At 40.4% G+C, this 23,556-nt stretch overlaps 1 protein-coding gene across 4 annotated transcripts in view; it reads right to left on the reverse strand.

Moving 5' to 3' along the window:
* Window positions 1–18,402, reverse strand: part of epha3 (eph receptor A3) — a 99,774-nt gene extending 81,372 nt beyond the window's left edge. For all 4 annotated transcript variants that reach the window (XM_069698500.1, XM_069698499.1, XM_069698503.1 and 1 more), the window contains exons 1-3: window positions 18,262–18,402; window positions 9,823–9,887; window positions 1,137–1,797 (exon numbers count right to left, since the gene is read on the reverse strand). In XM_069698500.1, the coding sequence (XP_069554601.1) occupies window positions 1,137–1,797; window positions 9,823–9,887; window positions 18,262–18,355 (820 nt within the window). In that variant the 5' untranslated portion in view covers window positions 18,356–18,402. The remainder of the gene's footprint in view (window positions 1–1,136; window positions 1,798–9,822; window positions 9,888–18,261) is intronic.
* Window positions 18,403–23,556: the final 5,154 nt, after the last annotated feature.

Below are 23,556 nucleotides of genomic sequence, written 5' to 3' on the forward strand. Positions count from 1 at the left end.
CTGTGTACATTTATGCACCTGATTCAAGAGATAAGGTCAAAATTGAAAAAAAAAATGCTATTGTGAAACCTAATGAAGAGTATATAAGTTTATATTGCATTACACTGAGTTCTACATAGATACTGACTCATATCTATAGATGGAAGACTCATTTTGATATTTAACCATTGAAACCACTGGTTGCTTGATCCAACAGCGGATTTAAAACTTGTCATCGGAGTGAAGTTGTATTGAAGGAACAAGGACAATCAAATGAACAAGTTGCCTGTGTCTGCTCGTAATACCCTCAGGTGTTGGATGCTTCACAGAGCAATGTGTCAGCTCTGTAGCACCAGCAGCAAAATTCATTTAGTGACTGCAATCATTCTGACATTTTTCATTCTTTCTGACCAGCTGGCAACAACGAAAACCAGTCCACTTTGATGACAATGTAGCAGACAGAGCAGTCATGACGGTCAGAAAACGAAAGGCAAAGTTAGGCAAACAGATCCGTGTACTTTCTGACATTTGCAACCACCTCAAATGTCTACCCACTCATGACTTCACCAACACCCACAACCATCACCACAAGTATTCCATTATTCACCGTCCACTCCAGCCAACTCCTTTCTTCTGCCTTATCAGTCCCATCCCTGCTGCTCTGGTTAAGATCTTCCCATTGCTAATGATGTGTGACAGAGAAGATTACTATTGAACCACTATAAGCTGGAGCCTGTGGCTCAAGAACCTGGAAAAGACATCACACATCACATGGAAATATACATGTAGAACTACCGACCTATCCACCAACACCTTGGGATTCTTGGATTCGTTTGAAAGCCTCACATACAGAATGCATATGCACACAAACATACACATACTCACATGCACACAAAGACTGGGTATTTGACATTAAAGCTTTTTCGCTGACAGATATGGAGTGTGAGAGTCTTCACATCAAACAGCTTACTTTTGCAGCTTTGGAAAACATTTGATTTGTTTAGGCCACAGGTTCCAAAATGGGAGGGGTGCAGAAGAGACATGAGACATACAGTTCATATAAAAGACAAGTAGACAACATGCAGAATGAATGAAGGGTAAAGCAAGTGTGAAGGTACTGTTGAGAAATAAAATGCATGACTGAAAGATTTTCTTACTTTGGCAGGTGTTGCTTCTCTCCTCGTATCCCGGGTTACAGAGACACTTCCCAATAGGCACAAGCCACTCCCCTTCGGTGCTACAGTACATTCGTGGCGGCTCCTCCTCTTTGGAGTGATTGACGCACGAGCCTTTGACCTCCACCAGTGACTGGGAGTCCATGGGCACGGTGTCAGGGAACGTGGCAAGATTCCTCACAGTGTACGGGCACTTCTTGAAGTAAACCCTCACTGAAACCAAAGCTACACAGGCTCCCACATCCTGGAACGCCAGGTAGAAGCCCTTCTTGGTCATGGGACCCACCTCGCGTACCTCAGTATTGAGCTTGAGGATGCGGTCTCCAAGGTCCGTTTGGGTAAAACTCTCATCAGCAGCGATGGTGTCAATCTTGGTGAACTGATGCTCTCTGAAGTGGCTGCCCTGGTCGTCCTCTGTCTCCATGTAGAGGAGGTTGAAGGTCTCTTTGCAGGTGCCCAGGACCAACGGGATGGAGTTGCAGTCCCTGAGGGTGAACTTGAGCTCCACGTAGATCTTCTGGGCCGACTGGCGAGGGATCCAGTTGGTGCGAAGCCAGTTGTTCTGGCTATACTCCATCACATTGCAGACCTGGAAGGTCCTGATTGGAGTGTAGTGCTCATCCACGCCACTGATTTCCTCCCACTGGAAAAGATGGAGAGAAGGAGAGGTCGAAAGGAGAAACAGAGGGAGACAAGAAGGAGCAATAGACAAGAGAGACATAGGAACAAATACAGGAAAAAAGGGGGTAGATTTAAAGAAAGAGAGATAAGAAAGGGAAGCAAAGGAACAGATGGAAGAAGCATAGTTGTAGAACGTGTTGAAAAAATAAAAAAGAAGGGCAAGAAAAGGGAGGAGAGTAATTAAGGGAAAGCCAAAGAAATAGGAAAGTGGGAGTTTGAAGTCAGAGAAGAAGGAATAAGAGGAGAGGAGGGGAAGATAGTAAAGAAAAAAATAAAGTTATCTCCAGCCTGTAAGCATTTAGAGATGAATTATTTAGATCCAGATACACTCTTGCTGAATACTAAGCATCTAATAAACACTTAAGGGTGAAAAATCACACTACCAGATCGCTTTTAAATTGCTCAAATTAATTAAAAGCAAATTTGCTGCCAAAGACAAATTTTCTAGATTAGGATGCTGTGAGAAAAATAATGAAGTGTGATTTCCCATCTCAATCTTTCTTAATTTGTGTGTAGGTGCTTAATTAATGTTACATATTAACAAAATCTCATAGTGTTGTTTTTTCACCCTTTTACTAACATGTTTTTTTTCTCTAAGTGAGGACTTTCAAGCTGCAGTCTTGGTTATTTGCATCACAGTACTACTTCTACTAAAGGAAACGTGCTGAATCCACTATGAAACAAAAAGAAGCTACGACGTATAGACAGATGTAAGTGTATACCAGGAACGTTCATGTCTATCTTACATTTTCCCTCCACTGGGAGAAAGCAAAGAGAGAGGAGAGGAGAAAAAGAAAGCGGGGTCATTCCTTTTGAATTCAACACAGCGGGAAGACTCATTGATCATGCGCTTTTTGGCTTTGCTGTCCTGACAAATCAACATTGAATCAGAGCAATGATGAATGGACAAACACCTGAAACAGTGGCTCATAGGGGTTAAAATGACTGTCATTAGAACAAATGGGCGTAAATGTGTAAATGGATGCTTTGTCTGTTGTTGTTTTTTCTGTCCATGAAATGTAGAATGTCTGAATGAGCGGTGCTTTCTTCAGAGACAGACAGAGATACAGAGAAAGACTTTCTCTGCAACTGGAAACTAGATTATCGCTGCTTTCACACACGTATTAATGGTAACGTAAACCCCCACACACACACACAATACGTTCACATAAGGCTCATGTGAAGTGTTTAAAGTCTCATAGCAGGCAAACACAGCAGGTGCTTTCAGCCCGAAACACAGAAATTAATGATGAGCTAAAGAAAGTGTTGGTTCTCTATTACATGTTTTGTGTGCGTGTGTGTGTGTGTGTGTGTGTGTGTGTGTGCACGGATACCGTATGTGGGTGTAAAGCATATCTATGAGTGTCTGTGGTTCAAGGGGCTCTCAGGCTGAAGTATGGCCACTTGCTTTTCATCTCACAGTAAAGTTAATGAAACACCCCTGAGAGAGCGAGAGAATAAGGAAGAGGGAGAGAAAACTGGAGAAAATAAAAGAGACAGCGCTACAAATGAAAAAAACAGTAAAAAGAAGAAATAGGGAGAGATTAAGTGAAAGGAAAACTGAGGGAAGAGATTCCATCGGTGTTTAGTCTCCCCCGTCATGCTTTCTTTGGCGTCACCTCATTCATCAGAGTGTAGTCCGAGCTCTCTATTGGTCTAACAATAACAGGGAGACCTCGGCAGTATTGAGGTGGGCTAAATATAGAGAGGTGAAGCTAAACTTAACATTAAACATTTCACCTCGCTTTACTCACAAGTGTAACAGCCTGACTTTAAATATAAAAATGATGTGATGACATGCAAAAAGGTATGCTGACAGACTTTGACACCAACAGAAAGCAAAGAGAAGACAGGATCTGCCACTATGATTGGTGATTCTGTTGATATTATGTTTGATAAGAATATGTACTTACTTGATCATAATGAGAAGAAGGCATCCTACTATGCTTTAGCTTTACATGTTTTTTTTCTGTCAGGATTGAAAGCAGCAGAATTGAACTTTTCTGTGCAGCTATCTGTGTCAATAAAAGTATTGATACTCAAGACTTAAAACAAAAAGTTAGAATATGTGCATAGAACCATGATGTGAGTACATTGCAGCATGTATTTGCCATAATAGTGGCAAACAGCAATCAGAAAACTGGATATAATATTCATTGTCAGCAGAAACAGAGTTTTTACCAATTTCTTTGCTGTGTGTGTGTGAAAGCGTGTGTGCGTATATTCAGTGTGTGTATGCAGATGTCTGTGTGAGCTGTGGGCTTTTTGTCCTATTTTTTGTATGTACTTTCACGTCCATCATGCAAACTGGGTCTGAATCTAAAGCGACTGTGACTGATGGCTGCACGCTTTTACTGGAAGCCGTCTTTATGAGAAGTTTTAAGTTTGCCAAACACAAACACACAAAGGCTTTAAAATTATCTCCAGGAATGTGTGTTACATCTGTGTGTTTGTATTAAGTATGCTATATCGTATTCCAGAGAAAATGACGCAGCTTGAGCTAGTTTCTGCCAGAATAAATGAGCGGTATAAACCTTACTGCCCATCACCACCCCCTGACATTACATCATAAGATTTAACTCATGCAACCTTGAATCATTTCCCTTTGTTTGTCAGCTAAGAGCGCTATATTCCGTTCTTGAATATGTTTGAGCCCAAAGTCTGGAATGTTTGCTAAGTACCCATATCCATTTGAAAGAGGCGGACTTGGGTCCAAAGATCACTATGCATCGTAAGTGTACGCTAGCTGTTACAAAATCAGGAAATGAAGAGCTGTTGAGGATATTGCAAATATAAAAAAGCATTTATCTGCCTGTCACACTGCACATGCCGACAGATGTCAACACTTCTATCCACTTCCTGACATGTCGAATGAGGTTTGAAGACAGGTGTGTCCTTCTTATCTGTTCACTAAAAACAAAGATAGCAGCAACGTGAAGTAATAGTTCATTGCAAAGTTAGCCGTGAGAACTGTATCATTTTCTCGGTGTGTTTAAGTACTGAGTGGATGATGACACAAGTTCACAGAATATTGTTGCGACGTGAACGCTGGCCAGCAGGGGAGTTTTTAAGGGGGGAACAATCGTACTCGAGCACATTACAGATTAATCAAACCGAATATGGAAGAAAGCATGATGAAGTGAGCAAATAGATCAAGTCTGAACATTGTTATCCTTCCTCAGATCCAGAAGTGCTTTAGTTAAAGAACAGTAAGTTTCTCTGTGGTTCGGTGGGGATGTGCTACAGTACACAAGTCTCAGTAGTAACTAGGAAATAGTTAGCCGCCACAGACAGAGGATCACAGTTACAGCCTGAGCTCCAGTGTTGGACAAATCTGCAAAACTCATGATTACATTTAGTGTGAAATGTGTTTTTTTGGGTTATTTAAAAAAAAAAAATCCAGAAACAGCATTTCGACTACTGCCGCTATTTCTCCCTTTCTGCACTACGTAGACGTTCTGCCACCAGCAGAGGAGACTGCCGCCGTGAATGTGTGGAACTGAATGTCAACCAGGATAAATAAAGGTCTAAAATGAGCAGCCACCCCCTTGTTTCTCTCCAGGGAGCCTTCAAACCCCTCCTATTGCCCTCTAATTGATATATAACAACACTCGGACCCTACACCGGTCCTTGTGACCTCTGACCCCGACCCCTGATGGTCACAGCTGGGGCACAGTTTGGTGTGATCTTGCCCCTGGTTTCTCTGATCTGTGCTGTAGGTGAAGCAGCTAAAGGGACAGTAAAATTAAGTGTGGTAACTTGATCTGCCCAAGACATAACTTTGGCAACAGGCACGTCTCAGAGTGACCGAGTCAGCACACCCCATCATCCACTTCAAAGACATTCAGGTCAGTGGTGGTTAATGGACCAGTATATGGGCCAGTATAAGGTAACAATGCATTTAAAGCAAAACTGGTTGACCATTAGGAAACAACACAAATCATCTTCCGTGCTTAACAATAATTGTTTTGTCATTATCTGTTTTATGTCATCAAAAATACAGAATCAAATGAAATAAAGGGACTTTATAGGGGAGTCATTGAAAATATTTTTTATATCATTGTTAATTCCTATCTACACGTCTACAGCTGAAGACGGGTGGATTTGAAAGATGGAGCGTCCACAACAAATGCAGAGCCAGCTCATGTTTTGGGATCCAAAGAGGTCAGCGGGGTTACGGGCATGACAACTGCAGCGTATCAGTTAGAGGACATTTCATCATTCAGTTTTACCAAAGGAAAACCAGAATGCCCCCTTCCGTCCTCTTCTTCATCCTTCCTCCTGTTTGGGAACAGCTCCGAGCTTTGCCCGGCGAATCCCTGTTTTTCTCAAGGACACACTGACAGCTATCAAGGAAGGATGCTGGAAACACAGGAGCCTCCTGATTGGACAAGCAGGATGCAAACTCATTCTCATATTTCTTTGTGTTTTTTCTGAGAGCACTGGTCAGCTAACGATAGTAATGCTGTGGGGTATATTTATACAGGTAAGACATCTGTTTATCAGTTATTATAATTTGTTTTAATACTATGGGCTAATATTTTAATAGTTTGCAGAGCTTTAATGTACAACCAGATCGTATTTATTGTACTAATGGCTGTATTTCATTTAATTTTGAACATGTTGTTATGTTGCATACTTGTTGTCAGTCGTGACCGTTTACATTAGCAGGCCTTACGAAGAAGAAAGTAACTATAACACATTTTATACCTTCTCCTCATGCTTCTCATCTCTGGTCCCCTGCTTTACCCTGCTAATCCGTGTTTATGGATGGGCTTTTCCCGGTACTCTCTCACTTTCTGGGGAGCAGGGGGAGCGGTTTATGCTGGTCAGGCGGATTTCGCAGATGGTGTGGACGCAGTGCGCATGGGGGCTTTAAAAGCCCTTGGGTGACTAAAGAAGTTGAAACAGCAGTCTGTGCTCTATGGCCTAGGGGGAAAAAAAAGTGACTGAAGTGGTGGGCTCAGTTTAAAATATAAAAAGCCATTCCCTTATGTGCCTGCCACCCCCACCCTCTCCTTCCAGACGTGAGAATTGGAATGTGACGTGTGATTGTGCGTTTGTTAAATATGTCCTATTATTCCACACAGTGAAGCAAAGTTCCCATACTGTGGCCGCTGGTTCTTTTCTACAGATGTCAAGCTTCTTCATCGTGACACAAAGGTACAGCATTTCTATAGGCTTTTATAATACAGTATAAAACACAGTAATGTAGGGTGTTTAAGCCTAAACCTGTAAAACAAACACAAACAAGATATTTTACTGCACAAACCAAAAGAAATATATATATATATATATTTTTTTAAGTTAATCTAAAAGTTCTATTAACTTCATATCATACCAAAGAATCAATGTATTTTGTAGCAAACCTCTGACATCCATTTTTATTGAAAAAAAAAAAAAAGGTTGTGTCACTTGAAGCCAAGATGTGGGTTTTAAAATACAAGAGCAACTTTACTTTTGTGAACGATCAATGCAAATATGCAAAGTTCCTGGCAAAAACAGCAATGCCATTGTGTTCACTGTTTCCATAAAGAATGGACTTCACTTTGTATGTATCCATTAATTCTATTTTGTATGCAGAGCCAGTGTCTGGGGTGTTGGTTTGTTGCCGAAGAATGCTTTCAAAGCATGCAAGAATGTAATCTTTAACACTCTTTAGTGATGGGTTAAGCCCCCTGGACACTGCTAAGCAATCAGCCTGCCTCCCAGACAGATAACAGTATATCTGGATCACACGCACTCAAACGCACAGACGCACACTCATCAGTCCAGTCGGTGGCTCCGGAGTGAACATCCTGGGGAGCCTAAGCTCTTAATTTGTTCTGACCGGAGCACGTTGTGTCTCGGTAGGCCAATAGCTGCGGCCTCTCCATCAATGTGAATGAGTGTTTGTCTGTGTCTCTGTGTGTGTGTGTGTGTGTGTGTGTGTGTGTGTGTGTGTGTGTGTGTGTGTGTGTGTGTGTGTGTGTGTGTGTGTGTGTGTGTGTGTGTGTGTGTGTGTGTGTGTGTGTGTGTGTGTGTGTGAGAGAGAGAGAGGAAGAGACAGAGAGGGCTCAGTGCCACTGCCACATTATGAGAAATCATTTGTGAGCAGCAGTCTCCCAGGGCTCGCTGCTTATCGGAGCGCAGTCAGTGGATGACGTGAGTAATTACAGATGATTCACCTTGAGGACTTGATCATCAGCAATATCTGTGTGTGTGTGTGTGTGTGTGTGTGTGTGTGTGTGTGTGTGTGTGTGTGTGTGTGTGTGTGTGTGTGTGTGTGTGTGTGTGTGTGTGTGTGTGTGTGTGTGTGTGTGTGTGTGTCCCTCTCTTAGTCTTTCCTGTCCTTCCCCCTCTCTTTCTTCCTCTTCATCCCTTTTCCCTCTATTGCTCTCTTTTTGATCCTTCCCTGTTCCCTTCTCTTTCTCTCTGGAGTCATTCTCAATGACATTGGCTCCCATTCCTGCAGCATTTTTATGAACTGAATAACCACACGCTTTTCATCTGAACTTGTTCAAAGGAAATTCCTTGAAATAAAACAGACACTGCTGTTCAAACTGCCTAACCTCTGTCACACATTCCGATGTCCAGTTCTCGACCACGCTCTCAATATCAGTGCGCATTTTCCTAGTTGCTCACACGTGAATAACTTCTACCAGCACAACATTAATATCGCCCTTCAATTGGTCACGCCATTGTTGTGCAGCCTACAATTGTCTTTGGACTAAATGCATTTTTAAACCATCTGCAGTTTTTCCAGTGGGTCATTTTTTCATTGTGGTTCGACCTCATGCAGGAACTCAGAGGGTTCTGATGATGCCGGGCTTTATAAGGGCGAGGGAAACAAGGTTTGGCAGCTCCATGGAACAAATGACTGGATTACCTTAAGCCACTGCCAAGGAGTAATTCTAACACTTAATAAAGGAAAAACGAGGAAGTGTGTGTGTCCGTGTGTGTGTGTGTGTCTAACAGTGGGCCAGCCCCGAGGCACAGTAGTCTAACTAGCTAGACAAATAAACACTAAGTGAGAGCCCACTGGAGGGTTTTGGTAGCAAAGAAACATAATAAATACGTTTTATGGGAATTTTCTTCCCAAAAGTATGGGACATTGCTGCATTGCTGGTTTTATGAATGCAGTACAATTTCATTTTTCTATTGAAAAAATGTTGTGGTAAAAAAAAAAAAATTGCAGAAATTTCAGCAATAAACACATGTAAAATGTTTTGTATAGAAAATTACAATTACAAAATGGGAAAGCAGTCCTTGATTGGGAATTTGATCACTTCTGGTTTTGAAAATGCATTAATAAACAAATTCACTTTCCTTGCAAATGTGTTTTACGTATCTACAATAGGTATTGTATTAAAATGTGTCAAAGACATAATGAAGCGGTGTATATCGAGCAAGAAATGAATTCATCAGTGAAATGTCATGAAATTTCAAAGTTTACATGCAACAATGGTGAAATGCTATCTCGGATGTTAATGTGATATTTAATCAAAAGGATATAAGCTTATGGACATTCTTATGAGGATGCTGTTGTCCCTACAATCTAAAATCCCTTAATGCCTTAATCTTTCTTTAGACACACACACACACACACACACACACACACACACACACACACACACACACACACACACACACACACACACACACACACACACACACACACACACACACACACACACACACACACACACACTTGAATACACAAACACCCACACATGCATTTTCCCTTTAAGCATATTGACCATATGGCAAGCTCCAAATGATTAACCTTTAACCTGCGAGACGAAGAATGGACAAAAACGTCAAAAAAAATGTGGGTTAATCTGTACTTGGCTCCTTGGTTCAACACGACATAGTGAGAACCACGGGAGTTTGAAAATCCTGATTTCATGGCTGAAGCCCACATCTAGTTTATGTTCGATGACATGCCTCTGAAATGTAAGTATATTCCAACACGATGTGGGTAAAAAAAGAGACAGGAGATACTCACCCCATGCGTTGGGTAGGAAATCCATCCTAACTCCCCTTGGCTTGCTTTAGAGTCTAACAGGTTGACTGTGGGGAGGAAGAGAGACAGGGAGAGAAAACAAAGACAACATATGAGTGTCTAGTCCTTGTTAGCCCCAATTAGCCTTTATCTAATCCCACAGGAGGGATCACCAACCTCAAGCACTGATCATGACTCTTATTTACTCAGCTGCCACACACACACGCACGCACGCACACAGCACACGCTCACACATACTACATATATCCTATGCTAACAGTGAAAGTAGGATTTCTTTTCTTGCTTTGTAAGGCATCAAAGCAGAAGTTGGCTGGGCAAACAACTCAAATATCCTGAAGAGGTACTGAACTAAATCCAACATCTCAAAAACCTCAACAAGACGTGTTTATTTTCAAAGACTTGTGCTTTTGACCCCTCTGAGCCCTGTTCTACCTAGCCAGGCATACATCAATAGTGATTGGACTGTAACCAGGTAATGCAAAACTGCATCGAATCTAAATTCAAATGCAATCACCAGTTTCAGAGGTGGTCAGAAATTCAATTGGCCACACTGAAACCAAAATATAAATCCCAGATTCACCATAATGAATGGAAATACAATTTTATGTGTGTGTCCAGCCAGGAATCAATCCTTCTCAGGCAGACGCTGAGCAGCAGAGAGAGGGAAAATCCATGTCTAATAGAGGGAATATGAAAGAAGACAAATAAGACAAGGAGCTCCGGTGGCGTGATGGTGCAAGTGGAGGCTTTGGCTCAGCAAAATGGGCTTTATATCCAGCCAGTGAAACAGCACGTCACACTTTTGGGATCATGAAGTTTTGGTGATTAGAGATGTCCCAAACTGATCCCAAAGTTCAGTATCGAGGGTTATCAAAGACTTTTTGACTGATTGGTATACCAGTATTTAGCCCCGATCTTCTGTTTTACGTGAACTGTCGCACGGGTGTCGTAAATGCAAAGCAAAATTAGTGGCAGGACACATTAAAATGTGTGCCGTGTGAAAATATTTCAAAAACAAAAGCAGCACCGAAGCCTCTAATGTGGGCAATGCAAGTATTTACCGAGGTGGTAGTTACTGAGCTGCACTCAATACTTTTATTGAATTATGAGTAATGGCAAGCTTCAAAACACTCGTCAGGAATCTTTTTAATGAACTTAAAGTGTGCACTTTGCAGCTCTACGAAGAAAAATACATGGGCTCGGTATCGGGTAAAAAAAAACTTAACCGGATCATCCCAACTGGTGATAACACTGTTATTGCTTCCCTCCACAGACCAAAATTAAAAGTAGGCAGTGCAAAGGTGATTTGTAGACATTTGGATATGTTGGCCAAATTGAGTCTGAAAGAGTATCTTCCTTAAGTACAGAAAATGAGCTGCAACATTTTCTATTCTTAGAGCATACACGCGGCTGTGGAGAGAATGATTGTCATTGAATACAACTGTCAGTATGGGTCATAACACATGGAGTGAGGAATGTGGAGGCAGCTTTATGCTCAATGGATACCCCACTTCAAACTGTCACAAGCAGTTTGGCACCAGATTCTGTTCAGTAACACAAATATAAGATGATAGATAATACATATTTTTGAATGCTTTAACTTCAAGCAACTATGTAAAACATCCGCAAATAAGTTGGCAGTGATTATTATATAAATTATTTACATTTTAGAGTCAATTTGTAATCCTTTTTAATATGTTTAGCAAACTGTAAAAAGTGTGACGCCTAACTAGTGTGAAGTAAAAACAAACAGATAAATCTCTCGTAGGCTGAAGTGCTACAAATGGTAATGAAACCATGATGAACATGACTCTTATTGTGCACATTTGGGGGCATATGTTTAGTTAGTTTTATTTTGTGGTTTTTTTTTATTTTTTTTTTTTTATCACTAAGCAAAAAAATGTACAAAACTTTCAACAATAGCTTTTTTCAAAACCTCAAAAAAACTCCACATGAATTTACATGTTGTTTTCATTACAAACATGCACACTAAGTGACCTGCATGAAAACATAATAGACAAATAATCAGTTAATATAAATGGAAAAAGAGGCATAAAGTTCCATTGTTCTGCTGAGAGCAAAGCAGTCCACAGCTATAAACACACACTTACACACACACTTTTAGCCAAGCACGCACGCTCATACACAGCAAAGTGAAGCAGCAGTGCAGTTGGGCCCGCAGCTGTAGCTCTATTCACTGTGAAAATATGAGGAATACATTCTCCCTGCATTCTCCTGTTCAAAGCTTCAGTAAGCAAGAGTGTACACATCTCAAGTCAAAGGAAAAAAAAATTCAAGGACTGCTGCTGTGGCACACTGAAACCTATTTTAGTCAAAGAAAATTTGTCCCACACAAGCAGCATGAACTAAATTTGCAGTGGGAAGTGATTTCGCTCCTCTGTGAGCTAATTGTTGTTTTACACTAGAGTAAAGGTTGAGATGGAAATCGTCATTTTCTTCAGGCAAGTCAGGTAAATATCAGCCCATGTGGCGAAAAAAAGAGCCAAAAAGGGAAACGGAGAAAGGAAGATGACGGAGGCTTATTATCAAATTCTCAGATCAAAAAGCGACTCAACTGAGGCTCATCTGAGCTGTAGCTGTGCTGAACCACTCAGCCAGCTGAGTGGCAGTAGACACATTCCTATTAGAGTCTAATGAAGCTATCTGTTCATGTCAGATAATAGCAGCTCAGCATCCAGGGCCATTGCTTCCAATTTACATTTCTCAACGAGCTGAGCCCACCACTCAAATTGAGCCGAGCGAGGGAATTTGAGAGCAGAAAATTAGACAGCTCTCATATCACAGGAGAAAAAAAAAAAAAAAGCCCCCTCCAGCTGCACTTGGCTGGAGAAATCGGCACCCACACATGCACACAAACGCACGTACGTTCACAAAAACACACGTCAACACAAAATCACAACGAAAGAAGCATCCTCATCTAAAAAAAAAAAACAAGAGGAGTAAACAGACACGGAAACACAGAGATGCTGTATGTATATCAAGAGGTACCAAAATGATGCGCACACATCAAAAGCACCCACATACTCTAATTGCAGACACCCACATCTACTGTATGCATACACTCTTTCAGACGCTCACCAAAACATGGCACCTATTACCACGCATGCGCACCCAAGAAGGCACAAAATAAGTGCATACTCAAACATTTGCTGACAGTCTTACTCTCACTTTCTCTCTCGCTCACACTCACTCACACGCACACACACACACACACACACACACACACACACACACACACACACACACACACACACACACACACACACACACACACACACACACACACACACACACACACACACAGTCAGTTAGCAAGCTAGCGTCAGCCAAGCATATAGCCTCTGCCCCGTCAGGGAGTGCCTCTAAACTAGAACTACGAGTATTAATAGCAAACACAGCTAGCCTGTCTGTGAGGGAGCAAAACATCACAGAGGTAAAACAGGTGAATCAATACATAAAGCAAACTAGAACCACCACTAGACCGCCACACACGAAAACTGACCCGGACAAATCGGAGACATGGCCTTTTCATTTGACAGTGACCTAGTATCACTTGGCACGGCATCCATTAAACACTGGAGCGGAGTGCCTATGCAGGGTACTCATTTTGATGTCTATGTTCTTATCATTTAACAGCTAAGGTGACAATAATGACTGTCCAACACAAAATTTGATTTAATAGCCTTTCACTTCTACCCAGCAGCTCAGAACTGATGTACATGGAAAATGAATCATCAGTGTCAGATGGCATTAAAGTGTTGGGTGAGGGGAAGAAGAAGCTCTCCGTTAGAGAGTGCGTTCGGGAATCAAGCATCTCTAGAATAGAAGAGAATCGAGTAGAATAGAAGCATCTCTGTGATATGTCCCATCTAAGACAATGGATGGGGTTTTGTTTCTGCTGCTTGGCTCTGTGCATGCGAAGGTTGGCAGGCCGCAGTGCAGGCAAAGCAAGGCGACTTGTGTCTGTGTTAAAGGGTGAAGTGTTCACCTCCCATTATGAATTATTCAAGAGCAGAGTCGCTCTGTCTGATGTTGCTTCTGCTTGCCCAACCCTTCTGCCCCCATTCTTTCTTTCTTTCTTTCTTTCTTTCTTTCTTTCTTTCTTTCTTTCTTTCTTTCTTTCTTTCTTTCTTTCTTTCTTTCTTTCTTTCTTTCTACCTCATACCTTATATGTATGTGCCTTAGATACACACATATGCGATCACACAAAGGCATAAAGCATTCCTGCACACATACTGTAAAATCATATCTCTACACATAAGACACAGCTATCACCTACAACTCTGAAACCTATAGAGCACATTCGGTTAAACTGGGGATGCCACTCTTCATATTGAGCTCAGTGTTTCATCAACACACGCACACACACACACACACACACACACACACACACACACACACACACACACACACACACACACACACACACACACACACACACACACACACACACACATATTCATACACATGAACATAGTACAGTACGGCCTATAGTATGGGCTACTGTATGTGAAGAAAATGGGTGTATTTCGTGTGAGCGCACTTTTTCCAGAATCTCTGAAAAGTACCATCCCTCACAAACGCTCCTGCGTCCCAGCGGGACTGCTGAGCCGGGCACTCCGGGCCAAGCCTCCCTCCCGCCAGCTAAAAATACCGGAGGCCTCCTGACGTCCCGCAGCGGGCCAACCTTACACCACCTAAAAGGACACGTTGCACCACAGCGCCAACGAACAACTTTGGATTTTTTTTTTCTTCTGTTAAATATGGACAAAATAAACAATATCAGATAAATCATGTCCGCTCCAAGTAAAAAATGAATCCGTGCCACTCACATATTATTATAGGGCTTTCCTCCGTGTTTCCCTAAACTTTACCCAAGTTTTATAGCCTACAAGATCATTACGACCATTATGAAAGCCACACAGTGAATGGAAAAACAAAATGTTGGTGGAGGAACGGTGCCGAGATGGAAGATTAAACGAAATAAAACTACACTTCTGATTTCCTTATTAATGGGAAGGAAAATAAAAGGCTAACATAAATTCGCCATCATCCCGTTAAATCTGAGGTTTCTTTTCCAGGAAAATATTTGTCTTTACTTGTTAAGTGATTAATGAATGTTCATTAAGTCTGTGAAAAGTTCCATAGATCTGCAAGTTGGCAAAACAAGGCCCCTGATTAATTTCCTGATTTACTGTTGGCTTTCATATAAACTGCAGTAATCTGTCAACGTGTTTACAGGAGATCCTTTTATTACCATCGATTTTTACATTTACAAACAGGCTTCCACGGTAAACTCTGTTCTTTCATCATCTGCTGCGCACTTGGGTTGATTTGATCACCAGCTGCTCGTCGTCATAAAAAAAATATTTAAAATCATTATTTTTTTAAATAAAATAAAGAAAAGCCGGAGTAACTTTCTTTATTCATTGGTGAACACTGTCCTACAATGCAGTACAAGTAAAACGACATGAGTGAGATAAAAAGAAAAATATATATTGGTTTGTGATGTTTTAGGGTTGTCAGCATGAATATAATTAAAATAGATACACACTCCCTGCCATGTTTAGTGACGTTAAAAGTGTCTTTTTACACACCAATAAGTTTATCAGCCTAAAAGCATACTGAACGAGAAATTAAAAATCTCGTACACAACTTTAAAAGTAAAATTTCAATGTTTGTCGTTTCCGTTTATTTGTTTCATTTAGGAGATCGCTATACCAGTCTGTATGTTTCTAGTAGCTTCATGTTGGTTTTGTCTGCTTCGTTGCTTCGCCACTGTCCAGTATACGCAACGGTTAATATTTTAATTAATATGACTTATTTTTGATTGTGGGACTGCAGTCTGATCCGACTATAAAGTTTGACGATGCATTTTCATGCTGTAACATTTAACCCAGAGGAGAGAAACGGCGCTCAACTATAATTCAAAGCATGTTTTGTCCTCGTTATAGATCTGTATTTGTGATTAAAAAGTCTGAATGCATTTCTATAGAAAAAGAGAGACGGAGCAGCTCGATACTGACACTCTCTGGTAGATTTATTACTTAGAAAGGTGACATTTTTCGTCAGATTTGTTCATATTGACACTTTTCCTGTTCTTACAAACTCGTAAACCGGTGAGTGGATTTTTCTTTTTTTTCTCTGTCTTTTCTTTTTTCAAACAGAAACTCACTGAGTTTCTCTCACGTCTTTCTGCTGAACCACCCCCCCCCCCCCACACACACACACACTCACCAGTATATTTTTGTTAAGCTGATGTGTATTTTATGTGGTTTTATTTCTTTATTAGTGGTGAGCCAGCTCATGTCTAGCAGTCTTATCTATTTCTAACAAGTATTTAAATCTTGGCCATTATCAAACAGTTTTCCAAAGCAAGTAAAACTTTTATTCGCTGACTTTTTTATTCTGCTTTGTCACGCAATTGCATTTTTTTTTTCATTTGTACCATGAACTATACCTACTGATTCTCGTGCACTGCATGAGCAGCCAAGCAGGATCTCTGCCTGACTCCAGAAGTTGTGCTGAACGACACAAAACCGCAAATCAGGTTTTTTTTTTAAATTGTTTTTATATTAGGTAAAATTCAAAGTTTAAGTTCCAGAAACATCTTCTATTTAAAAAAATAAAAATAAATTACTGTTAGGTTAAAACTTCTTTATGAACTAGTTTGACAAACTGACCTAAAAGTTCGGGAGGAAATCCAGTGTAACGTCAGACATGAAAAAAGCAAACTTTACTGGTCTAGTTATGTCATTTCATTCATTCACTGAATGTTCTGTAAAACTTTCTCTATTGAAAGTCTCTGATTAGGGCTGCTCGTCTGACGCGGCCTAAAAACGAACTGTTCATCATTTTCAAAACTCACCCAACAAAATCAATTTGACTTCTTGAAGCTGTCTTTACGGGCGGCAGAAAGACAAGGTGCATTTAGTAGGAGCTAATGCCTGAACATTGAATTACAGTGAAGTTGATAGAAAGAGCATAGTAAGGGCTCATTCAGATTCATGCAATCACTTTATTGATATTGAGTTTTGAATCACGACAGGCTGCCTCAAACTGAAACTTGTGTTTCGGTGTGTGCTGATAGTTCACGTGAAACATCGTTTAGAGAACCATCGATGTTAAATGCATTCATTTGAACAGCCTGAATTTCACTTCCTCCGCACTTTTAGGGGGAATAACTTTAGATGTGATCCTTTTACACAATGTGATGTAATATTCACTGAACTCCACAATATTCTACACTCAAATGAATTTGTCTCTCTTTTGTGGACTGTTAAGGGTTACAGGACTCGGCATCTTCTTCAGCACGCGTTTGACCTTCCCTCCTCTTTGTCCACGCTACACAACACTTTAACCTTATCACGATTAAGTTTTAAAGGTGTTACAGTGGCAATGTTTTATAAAGTTGATCAAACTTGTCACGAATAAAAAGGATTTTTTTTTTTTTTTTTTTTTTTTTAGCTTTTTGCAGCGCAGTTCCATATGCTTGAGGAAGAGTGTGCTGAGACGAGACCGGGTTTCAAAATATTATCACAAGCTGAAGTAACTGAAACTTGCAGGAAATAAGTTGTTTTTCCTGCAAGAAATAAAGAGTTGTTTCGTTTAAAGTTGGGCTTACATAACATTTAAATAATAAAGATATAATTTATAGCAGTCATTACGTGACTTCTTAAAATGGTCAGTTTACCAGATCCCCACAGCAGCCTGCGAGTCTTTATTCAGGTCAGAATCATAAAAACAGTCATACGCGTTTTTACGCACCAAGCGAATGTGCTCATCTTCTATTTATTGCCTTTAAATCGAGTTAAGCTTACAGTCACCCAGTAACTGGGGCGTCTACCTCAAACGGGTCCTTCGATAAAACAGACGTGAATCTCTCATAGAAACACAGCCGCCGGAGTTTCTTTACATCTCTTCGCCCTGTAATAGCTTCGCATGGGCGCTTTGGGAGCTGTCTCGCCATCGCTCAGTTCATTCATCCCCATTTAAACAACTATTAACCTCCCGTTAGCGAAATTGTCCGAAATCTGGCTCTCTTATTTGCCCTGTTTGGATCCATCTTCAAGTTTATCGTCAAATTATTGTCTGTTAGTGATCTGTCCCGGTTCGCGCGGATGCCCGGTGTCACCTTCATGCGCTTTGGATCCTCCTGTTATTGTTATCACGATAATTTGGACACTAAGTCTGCGGCGAGCGCACAGCACTGGTCGCGATGTGTGCCGTAGCGCACCATACACACACACACACACACACACACACACACACACACACACACACACACACACACACACACACACACACACACACACACACACACACACACACACACACACACACACACACAAGCAAGCACAGACATAAACACACATGTCCGCAGCCGGAGAGTTCCCTTACCTTCATTGGGGGGATAGATGACGGGGAATACAGGAATAACGTAGGACAATAAAAGAAGTAAAATGAAAAGGAGTGATCGCAGATTGCAATCCATGGCGGCGGATCAGAGGTACATAACTCCATGAAGCCACTGACTGATCTGGGAACGTCTCCTCTCCACTCAGTTTTCTCCCTCTCTCTTGCTCCGTCTCCCTCCGGTTGGAGCCGTTTTCCGCTGGGTCCTACAGAGTCTGACACACAGCAAAAAAAAACAGGGCTCAAGTTCATCACAGGTCAGTTTGGAACATGTACCACTGGCGTCTTTTTGAGGTGAATGACAAAACTCAGCTATTCGGCGATTTTTTTTTTTTTTCCAGTCTGAGTCAATCCTAAACTGTAACGTGAATCACTAAAACGAAAAGCAGAGACTGAAAGATATATTTTAAGTTTATCTGCGAACATGTTCTTTCTCTAAACATCACACATTCGCCAACTCTTTTATTGTAGTTACAGTTTTTCCATACACTCCTAAAATATTAGTGAAATAATAAAGTCATGTAGTTTGATAATGAAAACAAATATCTGGCTTCTTGTTAAAGTGGGATTTTATTTGACCCAATTACAATTCTAATGGTTCACAGTGAATGAAATCTTAGTAAAGCGTGTGTGAATGACTATCTAAACAGGACTTAATAAGGACCTGATATATTTTTATTAAAACGGCCAAAAGTGTTTTGGATTTTACAAAAGTTGTGTTTTAAGTTTGACTCTGGACCAACTCGGTTGTGCCCTCTTGCTTTGAACTTAGAAAACGTCCTCCACAAAGTGAAGATTCGTTTCTTAGAAAGCCATACAGAAAAAGAAAATGTATGCATGCATTATATTTTTTTCAGATTACTGTGGCTGTTTTTTTTTTCATGAATTGAAGTCATAATGAAACATATTTTTATGGTTAAACTGTCACTTTTTACTACATACATAGTTTATATTTATGTACATGTTGACATGTAACCAGTGGCCCATATGAAAAAACTATATGCATTGTTGTTTATACTGTTTTCCATGTTACAATAATCACCTACTGAAGGACAAACTTTTATTCATCATTGTGTTGAAGGACACGCTGTATGATGTGCTTGTATGTAGTTCTACTGTGTGCATTTTTTTTTTAGGGGGCCATTAGGGGCCCCTGACACCACAATACTTGATGTCTACTGAAAGAGTGGGGTGGCAGTGTAACGTCAGGGCCCTCGCTGAGACGCCAGCTGTTGTGTTGGGGGGTTGAGGCTGGGGGTTAGGGAAGGCATGTGATGTATGGGAAAAGTTAAAGGACACGGCGCACACGGAGGCCAACAACACAGCTCCACTCAGATTTGTCCAAACTCTTCCTGAAGTTAAACTACTTTATCAGCTTGTGGACGTAATCTATAGAAGGAGGTCCCAGTTGGAGATTAGAGAAACGTCTTGCAGGGTATACATTCGAATCAGTCGCACATCAAATAAGACAATGGATTTATTTATTTATTGTTTTTTGTAATGAAAATCTAATTTACTGAGTATATTTAAATTGTTGAGAGGGTGATACAGTGAGGGTGACTTTGTATCTTAATTAGCCTGTAATTAAGCATTATGGAAAATAACTACATACAACACCATTAGCGCAGTGTTTACTTTTTCTTTTTTGTTATTTTTTTCATGTCCTATGTAGCTGGCAGTCTGTTCAAAAGTCCTTTAAAATCAACTGTAGAGTTTTTACAGTGCATTTAAAATAAATATTTTAGAACAAAATACTCAACAGCCATCTTAGAGATACTCTACTACTCACAGACGTATGACTTTCACGTTGTCAATGGATACAGTGAGGAATGATGCCAGGAGGTCTCCAGCTACATTATTAAGTGACTCTGGCATGTAGATTTACAGCAGGTTTTAGACATGCCAGCCTTTGTCATACATCATCGTCTATATCCCACTAATTCACTTATTACACACTGAAGGAGATTAATACGAGAGGCCCCACAGCTAACAATCAATTCAAAGGATGGTCGTTCTGGCCTAATAGTTTGTAAGATTTAGTTTCAGTGGAGAACTTTCATTTATTTTCACATAGTACTGATTCATAGAAAATTATCTGAATTATTATGCATATACTGGAAGCTGGAAATGGAAGCGGGCCTTCAGGAATTATCTCCTTAATCTTAAAGTGAACAATATGCTACATTCAGCTAACTAAAGAGCAAACTGACATGGGAATGAGAAAGAATGTGGACACATGATTTTTACCAAAACAGTAAAAAAAAAAGAGTGACAATAAACAAACAAAACTGATCACAGGCATTCAATACAGTATGTGACTGCAGTGTGGCATTTGAAGGAGCTTCATGTTGACAGTCAAACATAATCAGTAGCAATCGTTTGCATTTGTTTGTCTGAGAGGCACTGTCACTGCGTTTTAGTCAGTAAACCTGCAAGTTAGTTCAGACTAATTGCTGAAAATCTGTTTCTGATTGTGGTCAATTGGAAGAATGCGCTGGGTCCCTCCCATCTATCCACTCCAACATTTTTTCCCTCTTCTCAATGAGCGCTTGTCCATCTTGATGTCTCGCCAGTGGAACAATCCAGTATGAAATGGAGGAAAATATTGATTTAGAGCTGCAATTGTAAGACATCATATGTCTTGACAAGGCTGTATAGCGCTCCAAACTCACAGAACAGATGTTGTTTAGGAGCAGCTTTGAAGCTGCCAAGACCTGGCTCTCTTGCACAGTAACAAACAAACAAACAGATAGGCTGACTGTGTTTACTGCTCGCTGTCAGTGCCCTCTTCCTCCCTGCGGTTTCGAAGGCGGCACATTCCTCCATGCTCACAGTGTACAGAAGGAGGAGAAACCAGCGGGCTGCTGGCATGTAACACTATCCCCCCATACCAAACATTATACTATGGATGCCTTCTTACCATCGCCAGCACCACAACGTTTTACCCTTTCCCTCGTTGTCTTTTGATTTTCTTACAGCGCTACAGGGGATTCTTAAACTGAAGGAAACTGTAATTGACTAGTCAATGCTCTCACTAAAGTACAATTATAGGTTTTTAACAACATTATACTCATGAAGACTAAAACAATACAGCTGTAATATTTGTATGTGTCCATTTAAGAGCAGTAATAATAATACTAATGCTTGTTTGACAGCATCACGACTCAACTCGTCACCAGAAATCGAATGTACATACAATGATGTAAAGCAAGTAAAGATATCTCCCTTCTTGGATTCACTTATGCTGTCAAACTGATTAAAACCAGTGAAAGTTGGTGCTTGTGATTACAATTCCTGCATGTTTTACACAGATGCAAACAATTTCCAGTGGATGTCTGTGATTTATCAAACAGGGAAGCTACTTTATGCTGGGAAATAAGATTGTAAATTTAGCATCACACCAAGAGCATTCATCCTTTTCTCATGAAGAATGTGCTCAGCTGAGTGTGTCTAACTGTTTACACAAAGAAATCAAGTGCCCCTCAATTTCCCGTATGTGCACCAATGATTAATTGGGTTATGGTTCATGTGGCAAATCCTCCCTCTCCCCCTCAGAGAGATGGCTCTGACAGGACGGACTGACCAGCCATAACAGGGTGAGACAAAGCTGGGCCTCCCTCCACAAACTCTCTCTCTCTCTCTCCAGCCCATGATCAAGTCTCATCATATTGTTATAGTTCAGTGGTAAAGGGCTGGAAGGGATAAAGGTATAACTTATGCTGGGGGTTGATTTTTGGGATTGTTGTTACGGCTTCTTTCTGTATAAATAGAAAAAAAAATAGGACAGAGAACATTACAGCACGCTGTTGAAAGAATAGACCGCCACCCTCAATAAAGCCTGGAAATAGAGGAAGTTTTTCTGCATCGATCAATGTGCCCTTTCATTAACTGCTGGCTTCCTATGATTTGTGGACCTAAATGATTTTTCACAGGCTTGTTTCTGCCGTGGCACGAACATTGGTCAAATCAATGGTCACTCATGTGTCTGTGTGAATGACGGTGGTATTAGCAGTTGCTTGTGTTGTTCCCCGAGAGAAACAAACACAGAAGAACAAAACTCAAGGTTAGAAACACAATTCTATCTGTCTGCTTCGACAAAAGTTATGGTATTACAGTTGAATACCTCATTGCTGTATTTAAAAAAAAAAAAAAAAGGTAAATGACTGACAGCATAGTTAGTTTTGGTTTCAAGTGAATACTTTGACTCGACCCAGTTTGGGGGATTTTCCTGTTTTTAGATCCGATATAGTTGAGGATGCCAAAACACCAGAAGACGGGAAAAAAAAAATTAAATAAAGAAAGAGCTGGTTTCTTTTCAGCTCCAAGGTATTTGTGCGTCTGCTGTGCTCGACTGAACTGGCCACGTACCAAACCTTTTAAATATTTTACTTGAGACAACAAACACTGTACCTCACACCAAAGTACCACATCCTAGTAGCTATGCATTTATTGTTGTGTTGTTTTTATGGTGAACATTGTAGAAGTCACTAGTGAATTAAACACAGTGAAGTTTAAATATCTTAAGGGACTGTTTCCTTTGTTTCTTTTCAGCCACGGTGGGTATTGTTGCTCAAAATTGCATTCATTTACCCCTAAATTATTTTCCCAATTACATTTAAAAGCAATACAACTTCTGTCTGGTTATTATTATTTTTTGTTTAAGAATGAATGAAATGCCCTATTTATCATCATAATTTTACTGCAGTGTATTCAGCAGGGGTTGGTGGGGTGGACGGCAAATGCAAAATGTGCACAACTCTCACCTCATAAAAGACGGTCACACCCAGATTCACGTCTATGGTTCGGTTTAGGCAACAGAAGCTCTTTGGTCAAATGTAGGGAAACACTGTGATTTTAATTACATATAAATAAGTACATTGAGCCTCAAGTCACTGTGGACTTTCCACAGACCACAATGTTGTGATGCCAGTGACAAAATATAACTATAAAAAAGTTCAATAGGGCTGTAGTTGCTACAAGTGGATATTACATTGCAAAATCAGATATTGTTATGGAAAAAAATATGTTGTCAGTGAACATAATGATGCATATCATATTTAATATCATAAATAAATAGGTGAGTCAACTGTGTTTCCCTTTTTCATTGATTTGAGAATATAATCTGGTTGTGATTAAATATCCTTCAAAACGCATTTGCTGTTGCATTTTGACATGCAGTGTATAAGAGACAGGCTCGTGATGCTCTTGCGAACAAACTAATTCAAACTATTAACCGGCATAATGACAAACACATTACCTCCCACATCTCTGGGGATTCTT

This window comes from Brachyistius frenatus, unplaced genomic scaffold (genome assembly GCF_029030835.1).
Source record: "Brachyistius frenatus isolate BFR_SWC_R1_liver_20210118 unplaced genomic scaffold, ASM2903083v1 Contig_27, whole genome shotgun sequence".
In the NCBI taxonomy this organism is placed as follows: domain Eukaryota; kingdom Metazoa; phylum Chordata; class Actinopteri; family Embiotocidae; genus Brachyistius; species Brachyistius frenatus.